The 17,131-nt window shown below is 35.4% G+C and overlaps 1 protein-coding gene across 8 annotated transcripts in view; it reads left to right on the forward strand.

Moving 5' to 3' along the window:
• The window catches only part of YAP1 (Yes1 associated transcriptional regulator), a 107,701-nt gene that overhangs the window by 77,293 nt on the left and 13,277 nt on the right, over positions 1 to 17,131 (forward strand). For 2 of the 8 annotated variants that reach the window (XM_067750812.1, XM_067750813.1), the window contains exons 5-6: positions 8,078 to 8,271; positions 11,142 to 11,189. In XM_067750812.1, the coding sequence (XP_067606913.1) occupies positions 8,078 to 8,271; positions 11,142 to 11,189 (242 nt within the window). The remainder of the gene's footprint in view (positions 1 to 8,077; positions 8,272 to 11,141; positions 11,190 to 17,131) is intronic. The other 6 variants (XM_067750815.1, XM_067750816.1, XM_067750817.1 and 3 more) reach the window with 3 other exon arrangements.

A 17,131-nucleotide genomic window follows, 5' to 3' on the forward strand; every position in this document is an offset into this window, starting at 1 on the left:
AATGGAACTATTTGCTCATTAACATGAATTCATGATGGCAGGTAGATTTTAAAATGTTATTCCCCTTCTCTTTAGACTAATAGTTTCATTATCTGTACTTTCTCTCCAAACTAGCCTTTAAACTTTATTTTCATAGTAGAGGGAAAAAACACAGTTATATCCGGTGGACAGAGAGAGCCGAAGGCTAGTTAGACCGCTTTCTCCCTTCTCCTCACCTCATTTAGCAACTCCTGTATCCTGCCCCAAACTGCTTAATGAGGTGATGAGGAGAAAATGTTCTGTTGAATGTTTTTTAAGCTCCATTCTCAATTGTATTGTTTGAAAAATACCATTATAATAAATTTTCATGCCAGACTTTTGATAGGTGGTTGAAGGAAGACAGTGTTGAATTGACCTAAAAAAAGGTGTTATTGGTATTTTTGAACAGTTTAAAGATTAAAATACTTTAACCCAGGTTGGGGGGCCTGGAAGTTGATGTTTGGTGAGGGAGAGAAGTACAGAGTGTGGGAGGGAGAGATTATTTTGCTTATGGTAAGACCTGGGGTAGAGTTTTAGGGGAGGTTAACTGTAACCACATCATACAAAGCAAAACCACAATGAGATGCCACTTTATTCTCAGTAAGATGGCTAAAATGAAAGACAGGCATTAACAAGTGTTGACCAGAATATGGAGCAGTTGGATCCCCTCATACATTTCTGATGTGATTGAAAAATGATGCAGCCACTTTAGAAAACAGTTTGGCAGTTCCTCAAAAAGTTAAACATATAGTTACCATATGACCTAGCAATTCCATTCCTAGATATATATTGCCCAAAAAAGGAAACCACATGTCCACACAAAAACCTGCACATTTGTATGTTTGTAGCCACATGATTCATAATAAACAAAAAGTGAAAATAACACAGATATCCATCAGTTGATTAACAGACTAACAAAATGTAGTATATCTGTACAGTGGAATATTATTTGGCAATAAAAAGGAATAAAATGCTGGTACATACTGTAACATGGATGAATCTGGAAAATATATTAAGTGAAACAAGCCAGTCACAAAATTGATTCCATATATATGACATGTCATATATATTCCATATATATGACAAATCCAAAGAAACAAAGTAGATTAATGGTTACCAGGGACTGGGGGAGGGGCAATAGGATGTGTACTGCTAAAGGATACAGGGTTTCTTTTGGGGATGATGAAAGTGTTCTGAAATTAGATAGTGGTGATGGTTATACAATTCTATGAATATATTAAAATTACTAAAGGGGTGAAATATCTCAGTATAACTTTTTTTAAAAAGTCATTCCTGGGCATGGTGTTATCATTTAGGTGTAGCTTAATTGAGTGTTGGGAGATGTCTTTTGCATATTGATAATAAAAAGTTATATTCAAAAAAAAAAAAAAAAAAAAGTTATATTCAGTCATGAGATAAGGACCCTGGCCTTTTGCTCCTTTTGTAAGAGACAGATTTTCAGTGTGAATCAAATAGTAAGTAATTTTCACTGAAAAAACCATCATTTTGTATTTAAATACATAAATTTTTGTGCCAGTTAGTAGCAACTTTTTGTAGACAATTCAATCCCCTAGGTCATATTGAAAGACTTAGTTAGCAGTGGGTGTTTTGTGTTTTGTTTTTACTGTTTTAAGACTGACAGAGTTGGCCTGTTAGTTTGTGTTTTTAGAAAAGCATTCATTTCTTTTAATTTTACAGTCTTAAGTACCCTTGTAGGTATGGGGGAAAAACCTAAAATTTGTTTCTAAATGTTATAAGCAAACTAATATAGCCATTCTAACATGTAACCATGTAATATCTGAAACTTGATAAAATATTAGACAAAGTAAAAAGGTGCTTTCTTGTGTTGTGGGAGATTTGATGTGAGTTATTATTTTAAAAGCTCAAAATAATTTTCTGATTTTAAATTTACACTTAATGAGGTTACTAGGATTGAATTTATTATCTCGAAGTCTACGATTGATTACCACATCTGTAGTACTTTGTAATATTCCAAGGTTGAAGATACAAATTATGCAAATCTAAAATTTGTGTGAAGTTTGAAAATTCAGATGTTCAGAATAAAATCTGGAAAGAACCCGTGGTGATGACCTCCTTTGTTTTTGAGAAGGTCGTCTCTTCTTTTTCAGTAATTGCTGAGTGTATGATTTGCTACCATAAAGCTGTCAGGACTGATCGGTTAAGAAAAACTTGAAACAGTTACTATTTCATAGTTCAGGCAGCAAAGGCTGAATTTAAAATGTAGCATTTTAAAAAAAAATTTGTCATATTTTAGGGATTTGTTTTCTCCTTTACCTTTTAGAAATTTTGTTAAAACTGGAAACATTGAGATTTTGGTAGTTGGTCATGGAGGGGAAGAAGGTGGTAATGCAGTTCTTTTCTTTTTTAGCTGCCCTGCCCCCTTCCCCCAAGAAACAAAGCTTGTTTTGTTTCTTGCCTGCTTGTGAGGTCTCTGCTGCACCCCATGTGGGTGCACTGCTCTGTGCTTTGTTGAAATGCTTGAGATAGTCAGAAAGTAAAGAACAGGATGCTTCTGAAGAGAAGAAATCCCAGCTTCTGTAGATAAACTCGGTTGTTTGAATTGGTCATTTAAGTGAGCTCTTTATATGGAAGCTTGTAGCACTGCTTGTATCCATAGGTAACAGCATTTAGGTAAACACAACCAAAAGTGCTCACCATTATTAGCCAGAGAGACTATTTCTATTGCATAATTTGTGCAAATTTCTGTTTAATTCTGTGGAGTTCTTACTCCATCTTTTGATACGCTTATTTTTCCCTTTCTGTGGTTTTTAATAGTCAGATAAGCTTAGATTTGAAAAAGACTTTCCCAACCAATTGAGTGTGCCATCAGCAGTGGTCACTGTCATTAATGATTACTGCTAATGGTATCTAATTCTGAGAAACTGGTGGGAAGCAGAGGATATTTACCTGTTTATTTTCATACAATACTGTTATTGTCCAATTAGTTTTCACAAGGAATATTTACATTAATTTGTTAAATGCTATATTACTTAATAAAAATCAGTATGGAAAGCTCAAGAGCTTTTTTAAAAATGTTTCTTAATAGATGAAATATTTAACACTGTATAGCTGTAGAATCTGTTTTGAAATCAATCATATTTTATCATTTCAACACTTACTAATGGGTTATTTCCTAGCAGTTTTTTAAATTTTTTAATTTATTTAACTGCTTGGAATGGAAAACATTTTTTCCCCAGTAGTTGTTTGCACTAGGCCTCAGTTTGTGAGATGGTCACCATATGTGATAGATACTCAGATCAGTCCCCCAATTCATATTTAACTCATATGATTGAACTTGACATAGCACAACGTAAGAAAACATCTCTTTGGGAAAATAAATATGTTGAGGGAGTGCCCTATGGGAATGCCAAGAACATGTTCACCAAAAGAGAAGGATCCCTAGGGAGGTTAAGCTAAGGCTCAAACTCCCCCACCTATTTTTTTCTGTTTAGATCTTACAGGAAAGATAAATATGCATATCTTTATGAATCATAGAATACTTAGAAACAGTGAGTGGCATGGTGAAGTGGAAGGACGGGGGAGGGAAGGTATGGGAATTCAAGCCAAGATGATTATCTGCAGGACTGGTAATCTTAAAGTTTAGAAAGAACTATTCGGAAAAGGGAGGAGGCTAACATTTTTGGAGCATCTGTTGTATTCCAGGACTATAATAGATGCTTTACATATTACTTATAAGCCCCACAGTGATCCAAAAGGGTGATGTTAATGTCTGCAGGTATAGCTGAGGAAACTGAGGATTAGATGAACCACGAACTGGTGTGCCCAACTCTAATCATGGTTTGTTTGACTCTAAAGGCCATATTTTTTATATCATACTATGAGGCCTGTCAATTGTGCATCTAATAATGTTGGTGACAGGAAAGTATAAGCAATTGTATTAAATGAGGTTATTGATTGGCAAATCTTAGCCATTAAAATTTTTTGGCTTTTTTTCTACCCATTCCCCTGTAAAATACTAACTATAAACCGTAATTATTAAGGTTTTAGCCATTTATTCTTTGTAAAGACATTTTATAAATGTGGGGTGTTTTTGTTTTTGGTCATAAAAGAGATTAATAAGGCTTTGAACAATATGAAGCAGCGAGTCATGTTTTTTTTGACATCCCTTCTCTGCTATGCCAGACAAAACATTTAAAAGAGATAACCAGAAAGACTTAACTGGGATCATAAATTTAGAAAAAGTCTCTGCTGGTCAGAAAACAAAACCACACAAAGCAGTGAGCAAGGGCAGGGCTAGGGACCAGTCAGCCAGTCAGGATATCAGGAACTCAAAGTGTTAAGAACAAAGACAGAGATACATGAAACACTCTCAATGGTGAAAGCCAGGCGTGTAGCCGTCTGCCCCTGACCTGGTACAAAAGCAACGACTGACCACATGTCAAGTCACAAATTTCAAGAATCAGTATACAGACCAGATTCTTTTAACCACAAAGCAATAAAATTAGATCCCAATAATAAAAAGTTAGCTTCAAAAAAAATATGGCTTGCTCTACCAGCTATTAAACATATAGGTTATAATTAAAACTGTGGTACCTAATAGGAAATTAGTTGAATGAAATACTATGCTATTTTTAAAAGAAAATGGCGGGGGGGAACCTCTATATACTGCTTTGGAGTAGTCTCAAGGATATGTTATTAGCAAAAAGGCAAAATGAAGTTAAGTATTAAGAGTATGCCACCGTATATCTAAGAAGTATGCTACCATATCTGTGTGTTTGCTTTGATTTTTATAAACGGAATAAACAAACTGCTAGGAGCAGTGGGGAGTGGCAAGTAAAGCCAGTGTCTGAAATTCAGAAGCATATCGCCACAAGTGAGCCTGTATATTGAGTTGGCCGAGTCACACAGAAAAGAATTATTTCAGATGACACTTAACCACAGTGATTTGGCTGGATACACCTAATGAAATATCTTAAGGACCAGACTTTTAATAATCATTTTATTGATCATAACTTTAATAATCGGTCGTATGTTATTTTGAAATACTTGCATATGTATAGAAGGATAGTACATATTAATGTTATTGGAAGCAAATTTTTCAGCATTAGACAGAAAATATAGTTATAAGATCTAAGAATCTAAGCAAAAACCCGAATGATACATATTGTGATTATTTATGGATGAAATGCTGTATTATTTGCTTGAAAATAATTGAGGGAAAAGTCGATGAGAATAGATGTAAAACAAAATTGGTTATGTATTGATCATTGGGAACCCGGATGATGACTACATGAGGATTCATCATCTGTATTATTTTTTCTGCTTCTCTATTTGTTTATGGAAATTATTTTTAAAAATTTAAATGTATGCTTGAGAGCATAAAAGTGTACTCCTTAGTAACTCATGAGTTAAATGGAAATCACAATAGAAATTACAGATATTTGGGGTAGAACAATCATGAATTTTACGTACTATTTCAACTGTATGACATGCAGGAAATACTGTACTTAAAGGTAAATTTATTGACTTAAGTGCTCTAAGAAAAGACTTAAACTAAGTAAGTTCAACTCAAGAAATTAGAAAAAGAAATACAGAAAAAATTGAGGGGAAGAGTAAAAACAAAAATACCATCACCTTATATAACTATCTCAGTAGGTTGACTTGAACTAAGGCATGCTAGGAGAGAGTTGGTCTGTAATTTTCCTTTCTTCTAATATCCTTGGTTCTATATCAATGTTATGCAGTCTCATGGAAGAGTTGGTCAGTCTAAGGGGAAATTGGTAGGATTTCTATATTATCATATATTAAATAGTTAAATATCTGCGTCAGTGAATACTTAACTGACTTAGAAACATTACAGTGTTTTTTTTCAGCACAAGTTTTGTGCAAAGATGCTGGACTAGGCACTGAGAATATATATACAATTAGGATACTCTCCGCACTCCTGTGGCACTCCAGTCTAAGAGCAGATGCAAATTTGTAAATAAAAAATTACAGTCATGTGAGAAATGTCAGTAAACAAATGTCCCAGGGCAGTGCCCTGAAGGAAGATGATTCTTAATGCACATGGCAGACTCTGGGGAAGGCTGGGGAGGTTTGGTCAAGTAGCCTCCAAGAAGAGTTGGCATTTACCAAGCAGCCTCTGTGCCTTCAACAGAGGACACGTGAAAAATCACCAGAAGGAGTTTGCCACTTGGCTGGGAGCCAGTATGTCATGAGAGCTGTCAGTGAATGTCATTTCAGATTTTGGTAGCAAGGTTCATTAGAGAACGTGATCTGTAATTTTTCTTTGTTTTAATGTCCTTGTAAGGTATTAGGGTTATGCTGGTCTCAAAGGTGTTGTGGAGTTTCCTTCTTTGCTGTTCTCTGGAAAAGGTTTTATAAGATTAGTATTATTTCTTCCTCGAGTGTTTGTGAAGTCATTTGGGCCAGAGGTTTTCTTTGGTCAGTGTGTATTAAACATTTAGTAGAAACAGTGACCTGAAATTTCACCTTAAAATGTTGAATATGTGTCTGAAAAGGTGATACATCATTCTTATTGCCATTTTCACATAATAAAACTTCCATCTGTTCACCAAGGTTACCACAATCCACAGTTTGGTCAATGTTGTATCAGTGAGAGAAATTCACTAGTGTAGGAATCCAGTCTGTTTCTAATTGTCAAATGGTATATTCTATGTTCAACTAAAAAAATAACAATGACTACCTGAGCTGTTGAATGAGACCAATCTATGCCATCCAGATTCTTTTTTTTAAATAAATTTATTTGTTTGTTTATTTATTTATTTTTGGCTGCATTGGGTCTTCCTTGCTGTGTGCAGGCTTTCTCTAGTTGCAGTGAGCAGGGGCTACTCTTCATTGCAGTGCACAGGCTTCTCATTGCGGTGGCTTCTCTTGTTGCAGAACACAGGCTCGAGACACACGAGATTCAGTAGTTGTGGCTCGCGGGCTCTAGAGCGCAGGCTCAGTAGTTGTGGAGCACGGGCTTAGTTACTCCACAGCATGTGGAATCTTCCCGGACCAGGGATCAAACCCATGTTCCTGCATTGTCAGGCCGATTCTTTTTTTTTTTTTTTTTTTTTTATTGATTGATTGATTGCTGCATTGGGTCCTCGTTGCTGTGCTCAGGCTTTCTCTAGTTGCAGCGAGCGGGGGCTACTCTTCGTTGTGGTGCACGGACATCTCCTTGCAGTGGCTTCTCTTGTTGCAGAGCATGGGCTCTAGGCACGTGGCTTCAGCAGTTGTGGCTCACGGGCTCAGTAGTTGTGGCTCATGGGCTCTAGAGCGCAGGCTCAGTAGTTGTGGCACACGGGCTTAGTTGCTCTGCGGCATGTGGGATCTTCCCGGACCAGGGCTCGAACCTGTGTTCCCTGCATTGGCAGGCGGATTCTTAACCACTGCACCATCAGGGAAGTCCCATCCAGATTCTTGTAGGCTTAATTTATTATGAGCATGCATCAGATCATTTAATCTACTTGATTTATTAGAGTTATATTTAAAGATTAATAATCTTGATGAGCTTTAATGCTTAGGATGCTTTGTCTCAGTTACTTTGAGAGATTTATTTTAAGTTAAATATATATTATATTTTATAATAAGCAATATATTCACATTATTCAAACTTGAAAAGTTATAAAAAATGTCTCTCTTGAACTCGGTCCTCTAGTCATCTAGCTCCCCAGGTCCAGAACCAACAGATGTTAATTGCTTCTTGGCTGTCCTTCAGTTCCGATTCTCTGGATATGCATGTAATATATGTTCCACCTGTCCCCTTTTTTTTTAATACTATCTATTCTGTACTATGCTTTTAACTTAGTATGTCTTAGACTGTTCCATGTCACTGCCTATTAGAGTTACTTGTTTCTTTTCTCTTATGGCTGCCTTGCATCCTAGGATAATGACGAGGATGACTACAATAATAATAAATTAATGTAACCATTGTACTATTGGTGGATTTTTAGGTTATTTCTAGTGTTACTACAGAAAAGGCTATGTTGAATATCCCCAGTTGCTTTTGAATAACTAAATATCCTTTTTCTTGCTAGTTTTTTAGGATAGATCTTCTGTTTCATTTCAGCCATGAACCAGAGAATCAGTCAGAGTGCTCCAGTGAAACAGCCACCACCCCTGGCCCCCCAGAGCCCTCAGGGAGGAGTCATGGGTGGTGGCAATTCCAACCAGCAGCAACAGATGCGGCTGCAGCAGTTGCAGATGGAGAAAGAGAGACTGCGACTGAAGCAGCAAGAACTGCTTCGGCAGGTGAGGCCACAGGTTAGAGACCAGCCTTCCACTCTTGGGGTTTTGTTTTCCTACATAAAGTTGGGTGTGTTTCATTTTGACATTTATTAGTTACAGAAGAATGTTGTTTCTCTGAAACTAGAGTGACACAGAAACATTCTGTCCAGCTTTCATCTTAGTTTCTAGTTTCTTAACTGGCCTTTGATCACATAGGCTATAACTTGTAAACCTGTATCACAAAGAGATGTTTTGGTCGTATTCATTGCAGTCAAGCAAAAATCGAAGGAAGCAAGGGTGCTTTTCCTCAAATATACAGGCATACCTCGGAGATATTGCCGGTCAGTTCCAGACCACCACAATAAAGCAAGTATTACAATAAAGTGAATCACATGAATTTTTTGGTTTCCCGTTGCATATGAAAGTTAATGTTTACACCGTACTGTAGTCTATTAAGTGTGCAATAGCATTGTCTTAAAATAAACAATGTAAATTGTTTATTGTAAAATTTAATGTAAATTTAAATAAATTTAATGTAAAATTAAATACCTTAATTTTAAAATACTTGATTGTTAAACAATATTAACCATCATGTGAGCCTTCAGTGAGTCATCTTTTTGTAATAGTAACATCAAAGATCACTGATCACAGATCACCATAACAAATATAATAACAATGAAAAAGACTGAAATATTGTGAGAATTACCAAAATGTGACACCGAGGCATGAAGTGAGCAAATGTTGTTGGAAAAATGGCTCTGATAGACTTGCTAGACACAGGGTTGCCACAAACCTTCAGTATGTTTAAAAACAAAAATTGCAGTGTCTGCAAAGTGCAATAAGATGAGGTATGTCTGTACATGGAATTGCAGACTACTATATATCTGAGGATTTCACTAAGGGGGAAACTCTGGGACATCACTTGGGGAGAAACATCTTTTACTTTAAATGAATTATTTGTCTAGGGGAATACACAATATGATATTTCTCAAATGATAAATGTTTCAGTATTGCTGAATCTAAGATGTTTTATTTAAAACAATACAGGCTATCCCAAGTTTAGAAGATCCCACAGTGCTTTAAAATTATCTACTTATGGATATTTTTTCATGTTGGGATGGGTAGTTTCTAACGTTAGAGAGCTGGAAAACTTTACGACCATTTTTATCAGTTTTCTTTCAGAAATACTGTTGGTCTTTATGTGCTATAAGAATATATAATCCCTCATCTCAAAATGAATTTTTACTTTATCTTATTTCAGAGTGATAAAATCTAAGTTCAGATTTTGGGAGTGTGATCTTCTCAAAGCAGTATATTTTTAAATTTTTATGTAAATATTTTGGATAATAAACATGATGTGATTTTGAAAGTGTACAAAAGGTAAACGTACAGTGAAAATGAAATCTCCTTTTCCATTTCTCTAGTTCTCTTTTCTGGTTGTAAGTAGCTATCAGTTTCCTGTATTTTTTTTTTTTCCCCCAGAGACATTCTCTCTGTTTGCGAACGTGAAATATACATATCTGTACTATTTTTCCTCACCTAAGTCATAGCATACTAAGTATAGGCATTAAAAATATCATTATACTCTCCATTTTTGTAGTCAGGATGCAGACATTTGAACAAGGTACTTTTTTTCATGAGTGTTATATTTTAATAGTGTCACGTGTTAATGGAAATACATGAACTTGATACAGTCTTTGAACTCAGATTTGGGATTTGAAGAACTAGTACCTAAGAATTAAACTAAGCCATGGAATCCCAGACAGGCACACCTTTAAACTGTTTGTGCTATCAGTAACCTGCCAGTGTAATTCTAGTGTGGTTGGCACCAAAGTGAGTAAGAAAGATGATGCCAGCATATGATGTCAAGAAGTGGTCTTGAAAGAAATATTCCCTCATCCGCCTTTAAGAAGGTAGAGAAAGGAAGCACATTAACAAGATTAATGTATCTCTGATGGACTTTTTAACATATTACTATAAAGGAAAGATATTTTTCATTTAAATAAAACTTTATCATCGGAACAAGGTAGCACCATCAAAATTATAGTTATATAGCTCTTAGAAGAAATAAAGCAATTTAAGGGTATGTTTTACGCAGACTGTTTTCATTTTGTTGTTACTGAGTACTAGATGGCGTATGCGTATATAATTTCACATATGAATTAAAGACTACCAAACAAAAAGAAACCTTATTAATAAGAAAGGTTAAAGTCTGGGAATGGGCCATCCATCATTTTGTTGTTGCCGTAGATCAGCTCTCCCCCACCCCCTTCCCGCCCAATGGGCAAAATGCTGCTACTTATAAAATTCTTCATTCTAAAGAATTTTTCTAAATCTTATTCTCACTCTTACTCTGGGTGATGGGTCCTAGACAGAATAGTTTCCTTTAAAGGTAACTTCTTTATTTCTTCTTTACCACCTACTGTGTTGTCTTTTCTTTTGTTGAAGTGACAGATCTGCTCTATTCTTATACTAATGGTGTGTTTTCTAAGATTTTTTGGTTTTGTTTTTTAGCAATCAGTATAAATTCAGTATATCTTAAGCCTTTTGGCTGCCTGTGAACTTCTTCCATTGATAGTTTCTCTTCTCACTGAAGCATCAAATTATATTTTTCCTGCTTCATCTAATATTCAGAAGTAAAGAACCTACCTGACCAATATCCAGTTTTATTTGAACCCTGACACCTAAAGTCTTACTGTCCTATCCTCAATGCTGTTTAACACTTCTGAGGTTTCCATTTGTTATGTGGCGACTCCGTTGGCTCCTGTCCTCAGTCTGCTTCTTCTTGGGCTAGCTTGGGAATTCTGTGCTATGGTGATATGTCTGGATACAATTTGTAAGTCAGCCTACACAGCCAAACCATGTGGCTTAAAGTAATTTTTATCCATCTTATTTTTCACTCTTAGGCAATGCGGAATATCAATCCCAGCACAGCAAATTCTCCAAAATGTCAGGTAGGCTCTTATCTGATGTTTTAGCATTGAAAACAGATATTAAATTAGGAAAGAGAAAAACTTGTGCTCCAGGGGCCTGTCCTCACTGAAGATTAGCCCAGAGTAACTTTGAGGCATCTTTCTACCATGATACTTCAGTTAACATTGCTGTTCCCAGAAAGTTTACACTATCTGCTCCCTCCCCACTCCTCCCAGAGTAGTATTCAAAACTCCGTCGAGGTCTTTTTTTTCCCCACATTTGATATGTAGTATATACACCCTGTCAGCCTTGAAGTGTGCCTGATTTTTTATTTGCATAGCCTAAAATAGTACTTACAATGATTTATAGAGGTTAATAATTTGAACAGTAACAAAGGTAGTACAGGTTATTTACTTGGGTAGGCTACTTTAGGAAATCTTATTAAGAATTATAATCATACTACGAGGAAAGGAAAAGTTTCTTTTAGTGAACACTCCAAAGAAAGAATATTAAAATTATCAGAAGAGCAAAGGATCTACCTGAGTACTGTTTTGGGTTTCTTTGTTGGCTTTTATCAACATTCCTCCCTGGTGAACCCAAAGGAACACTGGTTGTGAAGGTACCTTATTTAGATGGAAAGATTGTGGCCATTTTTTCCTTCTATAACATAGGCACTTATCTGACTCATGGAAAGAATCTCATTCTTGAAACCAAAGAGATTCTGTTTGTTCAGGGTTCACAGATTTGAAGGAATTAGGAGCTGGGGGATTATTGCACTTTTCTCAGATTGCCAGAAGCAACCATGAAACACCTCATATTCTGTGGAGCTCTTCTGCACTAGGCTAACAAGTGCATTGTGTTAGAATGAGCTGTGGAAGTGTGGGAATTGGCAGAACTCCACTCATTTTAGATACTGTTAACTGGTCCATTTGGAGCACCAGATAGAATCTTCATAGAGACCAGTTTACTTTGTGAGAGGAAAAACTCTATTCATTGTCCCTCTCATAAATGCCTCCTTTAATCAGGAAATCCAGGGAATAACTAATGAACGTCATCTTTGCTAAAGCAGAGCAGACATTCTTACAATGAGGACCTCTAATACCACATTTGACTGGGAAGAGCACTGTAGCATTGGATCTTTATATAAAGTGAAGACATTTTTCCTTGCTTTTTCTCTGAAGTGTTTCTTTTATTTGTAATAAATGAAGTAGAAACATAGGAGCAAAAATTAATTCAAATGAGATTCGGAATCAAGCAAAAGGTTCTCCATGTTAAAGTGTTTTGAAATTGTTTCCTTTTTATTTTTTCCTACTAAGATCTTAAACTTTAAATTTGATAAGTAATTAAATACCTTCAGGTCTTTATTTCTTACATCAGTATAAGTGTAAACAGTTGCTCATTAAAATTATCAGGAGTTTTTAGATACTTCTTTTAGTAGTAAAGCTTCAGAAAAGTTAAGGTTTGTAAATTGAATTTCTATTAAATTTGTATGGTATTAAAATTACAGAGTTGATTCCTTAGATTTGTCTAAGCCAGAGCAGAAAACCTGAAAGAGATAGGTTTTATAAAAGGTTTTTTAAATTTAACTTTGCATATGTGGATAATAAAATACTGCCTTGTCATATAAGATTCAGTTGTCAATGTATTTACCTGGCACAATTGTGAAAATGTATGAAATTCCAGTATAGGGCTAAATTTGGAGTTGCTCAAATACCCAGAATATGGTTGTATTTGTATCAAGCAAGTATCTGTGTTTTTCTCATCCTACATATTTTCTAGATTATCTTAAGGTAGGTGCCAGGAAAGATTCCACAAAGAAGGGTCATATCTTAAGTGAAGATGCCTCTAAATAAGGTTACCAGGATAATCAAGAAAGCCAGAAAGAGCTTTCCAGTCTCAAAAAACAGGAATAATGAAGAAAAAGGGATGGATCCATTCAATACTTGAGCGCAAGGCACTCCTGTTCAGTGCTGTGGGGGGGTTGGGTTCTGTTTGTTGTTTGTTTTTACTTTTCTAATAGAAATCAGTGCAGATAAGTTAACAAGCAACATGAAACCAGTGGCATTGTTTTGTAATTATATACCACATTTGCTGTGGGAAGGTACCAGACTTCAGAATGTTCACAAATTACTTGTTTCAAAAGCTATCCTTAAGTACTTCTGCATAGGATTAACAAAACCTGTCTGTTGTAGAATTTCCTGGTCTTATAAACTACTGTCAGTATGGGTGAGGTTAATACAAAATTCTGAAAAATTGAGACAACTTTAAAGGGGTTAGTATATTTTCTTAGTTAAAAATGGAAACTATTGCCTTAATTTGTTAGGGTTTGTTGGCAGAATTTTAGAAAAATTTGTCCTCATAGAGCTTTAAATTTTTAAATTTCATTTTGATTATTCACTATTTTTCTTTCTAAAGCAATTTCTGGTCTCAGAAGAAAAAAAACACTTTTTAAAAGTATAAACATCGTCTTTGCTCCATGAGATTGAACATGTATGGAATGCTCAATTTTCTCTGTATAACTCTTACTAATACATCAGTTTCTCCTCTGTGACTGGAGGGAGACCTTTGAGAGAGTGGGTTAGGAATGCATCCCAGCTTCTGTTTCAAAGTCTTTTGAAACTAACATTTTGAGGAAAGATAGTTCCCCCTGAGTGTGAATGTTTTTACCTTCTCTTATGCTTAAGAATGTGGTTCTTAGTACCTGCGGTTCCCTAATACCTATGAGATCAAGCCTAAACTCTGCAACCTAGCTGATTTGTGGTCTGTGGTCAGTAGCCTTCTTTCTCTCTCTCAATTCTGGTTAAGCCAATTACCTTCCTTCAGCCAAGTGCACTCCTCTGTCTTGTTGCCATGATTCCACTCATGAGCTTTTCCCCATAAGGAGTACCTGACTTTTCCCCTTCCCTTTTACTGATAAAGATTCTCCATTTCCTTCATAAGGCCTAGGTCAAAACGCATCCCCAAGTGCCCTCATCAGAATGCTTGAAACGACCCAGAAAATAGAAACAAGACTGCTGTGTATAGATAGCTTATCTCTGAGCAAATAATTGCTTTACTCTTCATAGAAATTATAGCTATAAATTTTTTGCAACTAATGAATATTGTGTAGTCGCCATTCCTATGGACAGTAATAAATACACACCAGGGTCAGTTACTGGGTTAATGCTGGATAAAACCCACAGTATTAATGTTGAGGATATTGTACTACACTGTTAGCCCGAAATGGTGAAGAGATTCAGATGTCCATAGTTTTAGTCAAATAGAGCAAAATAGTACAGGACCCCTGTTCAGAGCCATGTGAAAATAATCACCACAGTTTTTTTTTTTTTCTGAATTTAATAATAGCAAAGTTTTGGCTTTTTTTTTCCCTCCAAACTCTTTTATGTTAGCAGATACTAGAAAAGCTTTTTCAGAATCCAATTAATACCTTTTCCAAGTTTATCTCTCTTCTTTTTGAAGTCCTAATACTGAATAAATCATAGATTCTAATGATTCTGTGAATCATTCTATGAATTTGAATCATAGATACACATGTTTTTAGTCAAAAAGGTTGTTCTGAAGTTGAAGATACTTTGGCAAATGGCACAAATATTAAAAAACAAAAAGCATTCTAAACATTGGCTAAATGTTTTAATAACTTCCAACATAATTAAATATTCTGTGAATGTTTAAAGCTGTGTTGGAAAATGGGGTATGGCAAGACCTATCTTGAACAGTTGGAAGAAATGGCTTTTTGTTTGTTTGTTTTTAAAATTGTTGACATAAACTGCTGTTACTAAGACAAACTGTTTAAAAGATGTGTATTTTCAGAGTTATTCTTCATTTCTAAATTTGGATTTCTAGTTCGCTAAACTAACCTACCTTAAATAAATTGATTAGGTTGGAGAGGGGGGACCTTCATTTGTGTGCCGTATATTATCCAGAAATGAAACACTCTTACATAGTATTTGCTGAAGATAAAATTGCTTTAAGAAAGTAAAGTTGACATTAGCTTTACAGAATTTTCTATAAATGGAATCATAACTTTTTCACCTTAGCATGATTATTTTGAGATTCATTCATGTTGTATTTATAGTTCGTTCCTTTTTATTGCTAAGTAGTATTCCATTGTAGGGATATACTACAATTGTTTATCTGTTCACCTACTGATAGATATTTGACTTGTTTCTAAATTTTGACTTGTGTAGACATATGCTTCCATGTCTCTTGGATACTCTAAAGAATTTAATAACCTAGAGATATTCTAAATGTTTCCAGACTACTGACTTCTTCTACTGCCTTTCTCCTTATTTTTCTAAATGATGTGAACCAAAGCATCAGTTTTATATGGAGCCAAAATACTTTACTACCAGATATATATTATCTTAAAGTATCTTTTTTACCCTATGAGAAATGATACTCCTATTTAAATGAGAGAAGGGAAATACAAAAAGGACCAATGGCTCATGGCTGGATCCTGAGTCCATAAAAGTCCACTATGTGAACCAGGCAAATCATGTTTTCCTTTATAAACCATCCTGGAAAGTTCCCTCCAGACCAAGCTGGGACCATCAGTTTTACTTACAGTTGCAGATAGCTCTGACTCCACATGCGTCCCAGATTAGCTAAGATTTACAAGCTCAATGGGAAAAGCCACCACATTTTTGTATTATTACAGAAGAAAATGAGCTAAAAATATTTGCTTCCTTTAGAAAAAGTCAAATACTCTAAAAGAACTGTTTGACCTTTGAAATACAGAAGCATGATAAATTTTGGCTGAATTTCCTATAACTTGCTTACTTCTCCATTTTTGAAAGTCTGTCAAACTGTTTATTCTGACTACCTTTGGGAAAAAGAGAAGCTTAACGAACTTGTATTTTTAGCTCAGTATTCTAATATTAGACATTTGTTCAGGATAAAAAACTCCTTAGAGATAGACATAACTTTCAACATGAAGTGTTTCAACTGAAATCAGTTTTTGTAGACAATCCAATTATGTCCCAAGGCTGATTTTTAAAACAGCTATGCCAGATTTACTCAATTACAAAATGATGTTCATATTCATCCAAAATGTGTTTTGACAAAATTAATTTATTGCAACAGAATGGGTTTATTCTACATAGGTACATGTAGATATATAGAGGATTTTTTTTTTTTTTTTTTTTTTTTGTGGTACATGGGCCTCTCACCGTTGTGGCCTTTTCCGTTGCGGAGCGCAGGCTTACCGGCCATGGCTCACGGGCCTAGCCGCTCCGCGGCATGTGGGATCTTCCCGAACCAGGGCATGACCCCGTGTCCCCTGCATCGGCAGACGGACACTCACCCACTGCGCCACCAGGGAAGCCCAGGAATTATTTTTAAATGCATATAATGGAGAAAGTTTATATGAAATATTTTTGATTAAAAAATTCAGATTATTTAAATTCATTTCATACTTATTCATATTAATTATTTTTCTCTAAAATCACTGGCCAAAACTCTGTACAACTCTGAAACAAATTTTAAATATTTTACTTCTAAAATTATTAATTTTATGCAGTGTGTTCACTTTCACATTTACAATCCTTGGCTAAGGATACAAGGAATTACAAAGCTTACTCACAATGAAACCCATGATTTAACTATTCCTCACTGGCAGCAGGACAGCTTAGGGAGGAGCTCTTTCAGTTAGTTCTGACTCCACATTCACTCTCCTTCAAAGTCTGACTAGGTAAAGCATGGAGTAGGATACTTTCGCAGATTTCCACATCTCTATGTGGGGGTGTGTGTGCATGCATGCATGTGTGTGTGTTTATGTGGAAGTGGATGTTATTGTTTTTATATTCAGTTGAACTCTGAACTTATTGATATATGTTAAGGGGAGGGGGAAGTTGGCCTGTTTTCCTACAAAATACATATGGTTTTCCTCCCCAATTTTTGACAGTCTCCTTAAAATATCAACAGAAATGTTTCATCTTATTGAACCCAGTGAAATAAATTATGTTCACAGATGAAAATATTAACA

Source organism: Pseudorca crassidens, chromosome 9 (assembly GCF_039906515.1).
Source record: "Pseudorca crassidens isolate mPseCra1 chromosome 9, mPseCra1.hap1, whole genome shotgun sequence".
NCBI lineage: Eukaryota > Metazoa > Chordata > Mammalia > Artiodactyla > Delphinidae > Pseudorca > Pseudorca crassidens.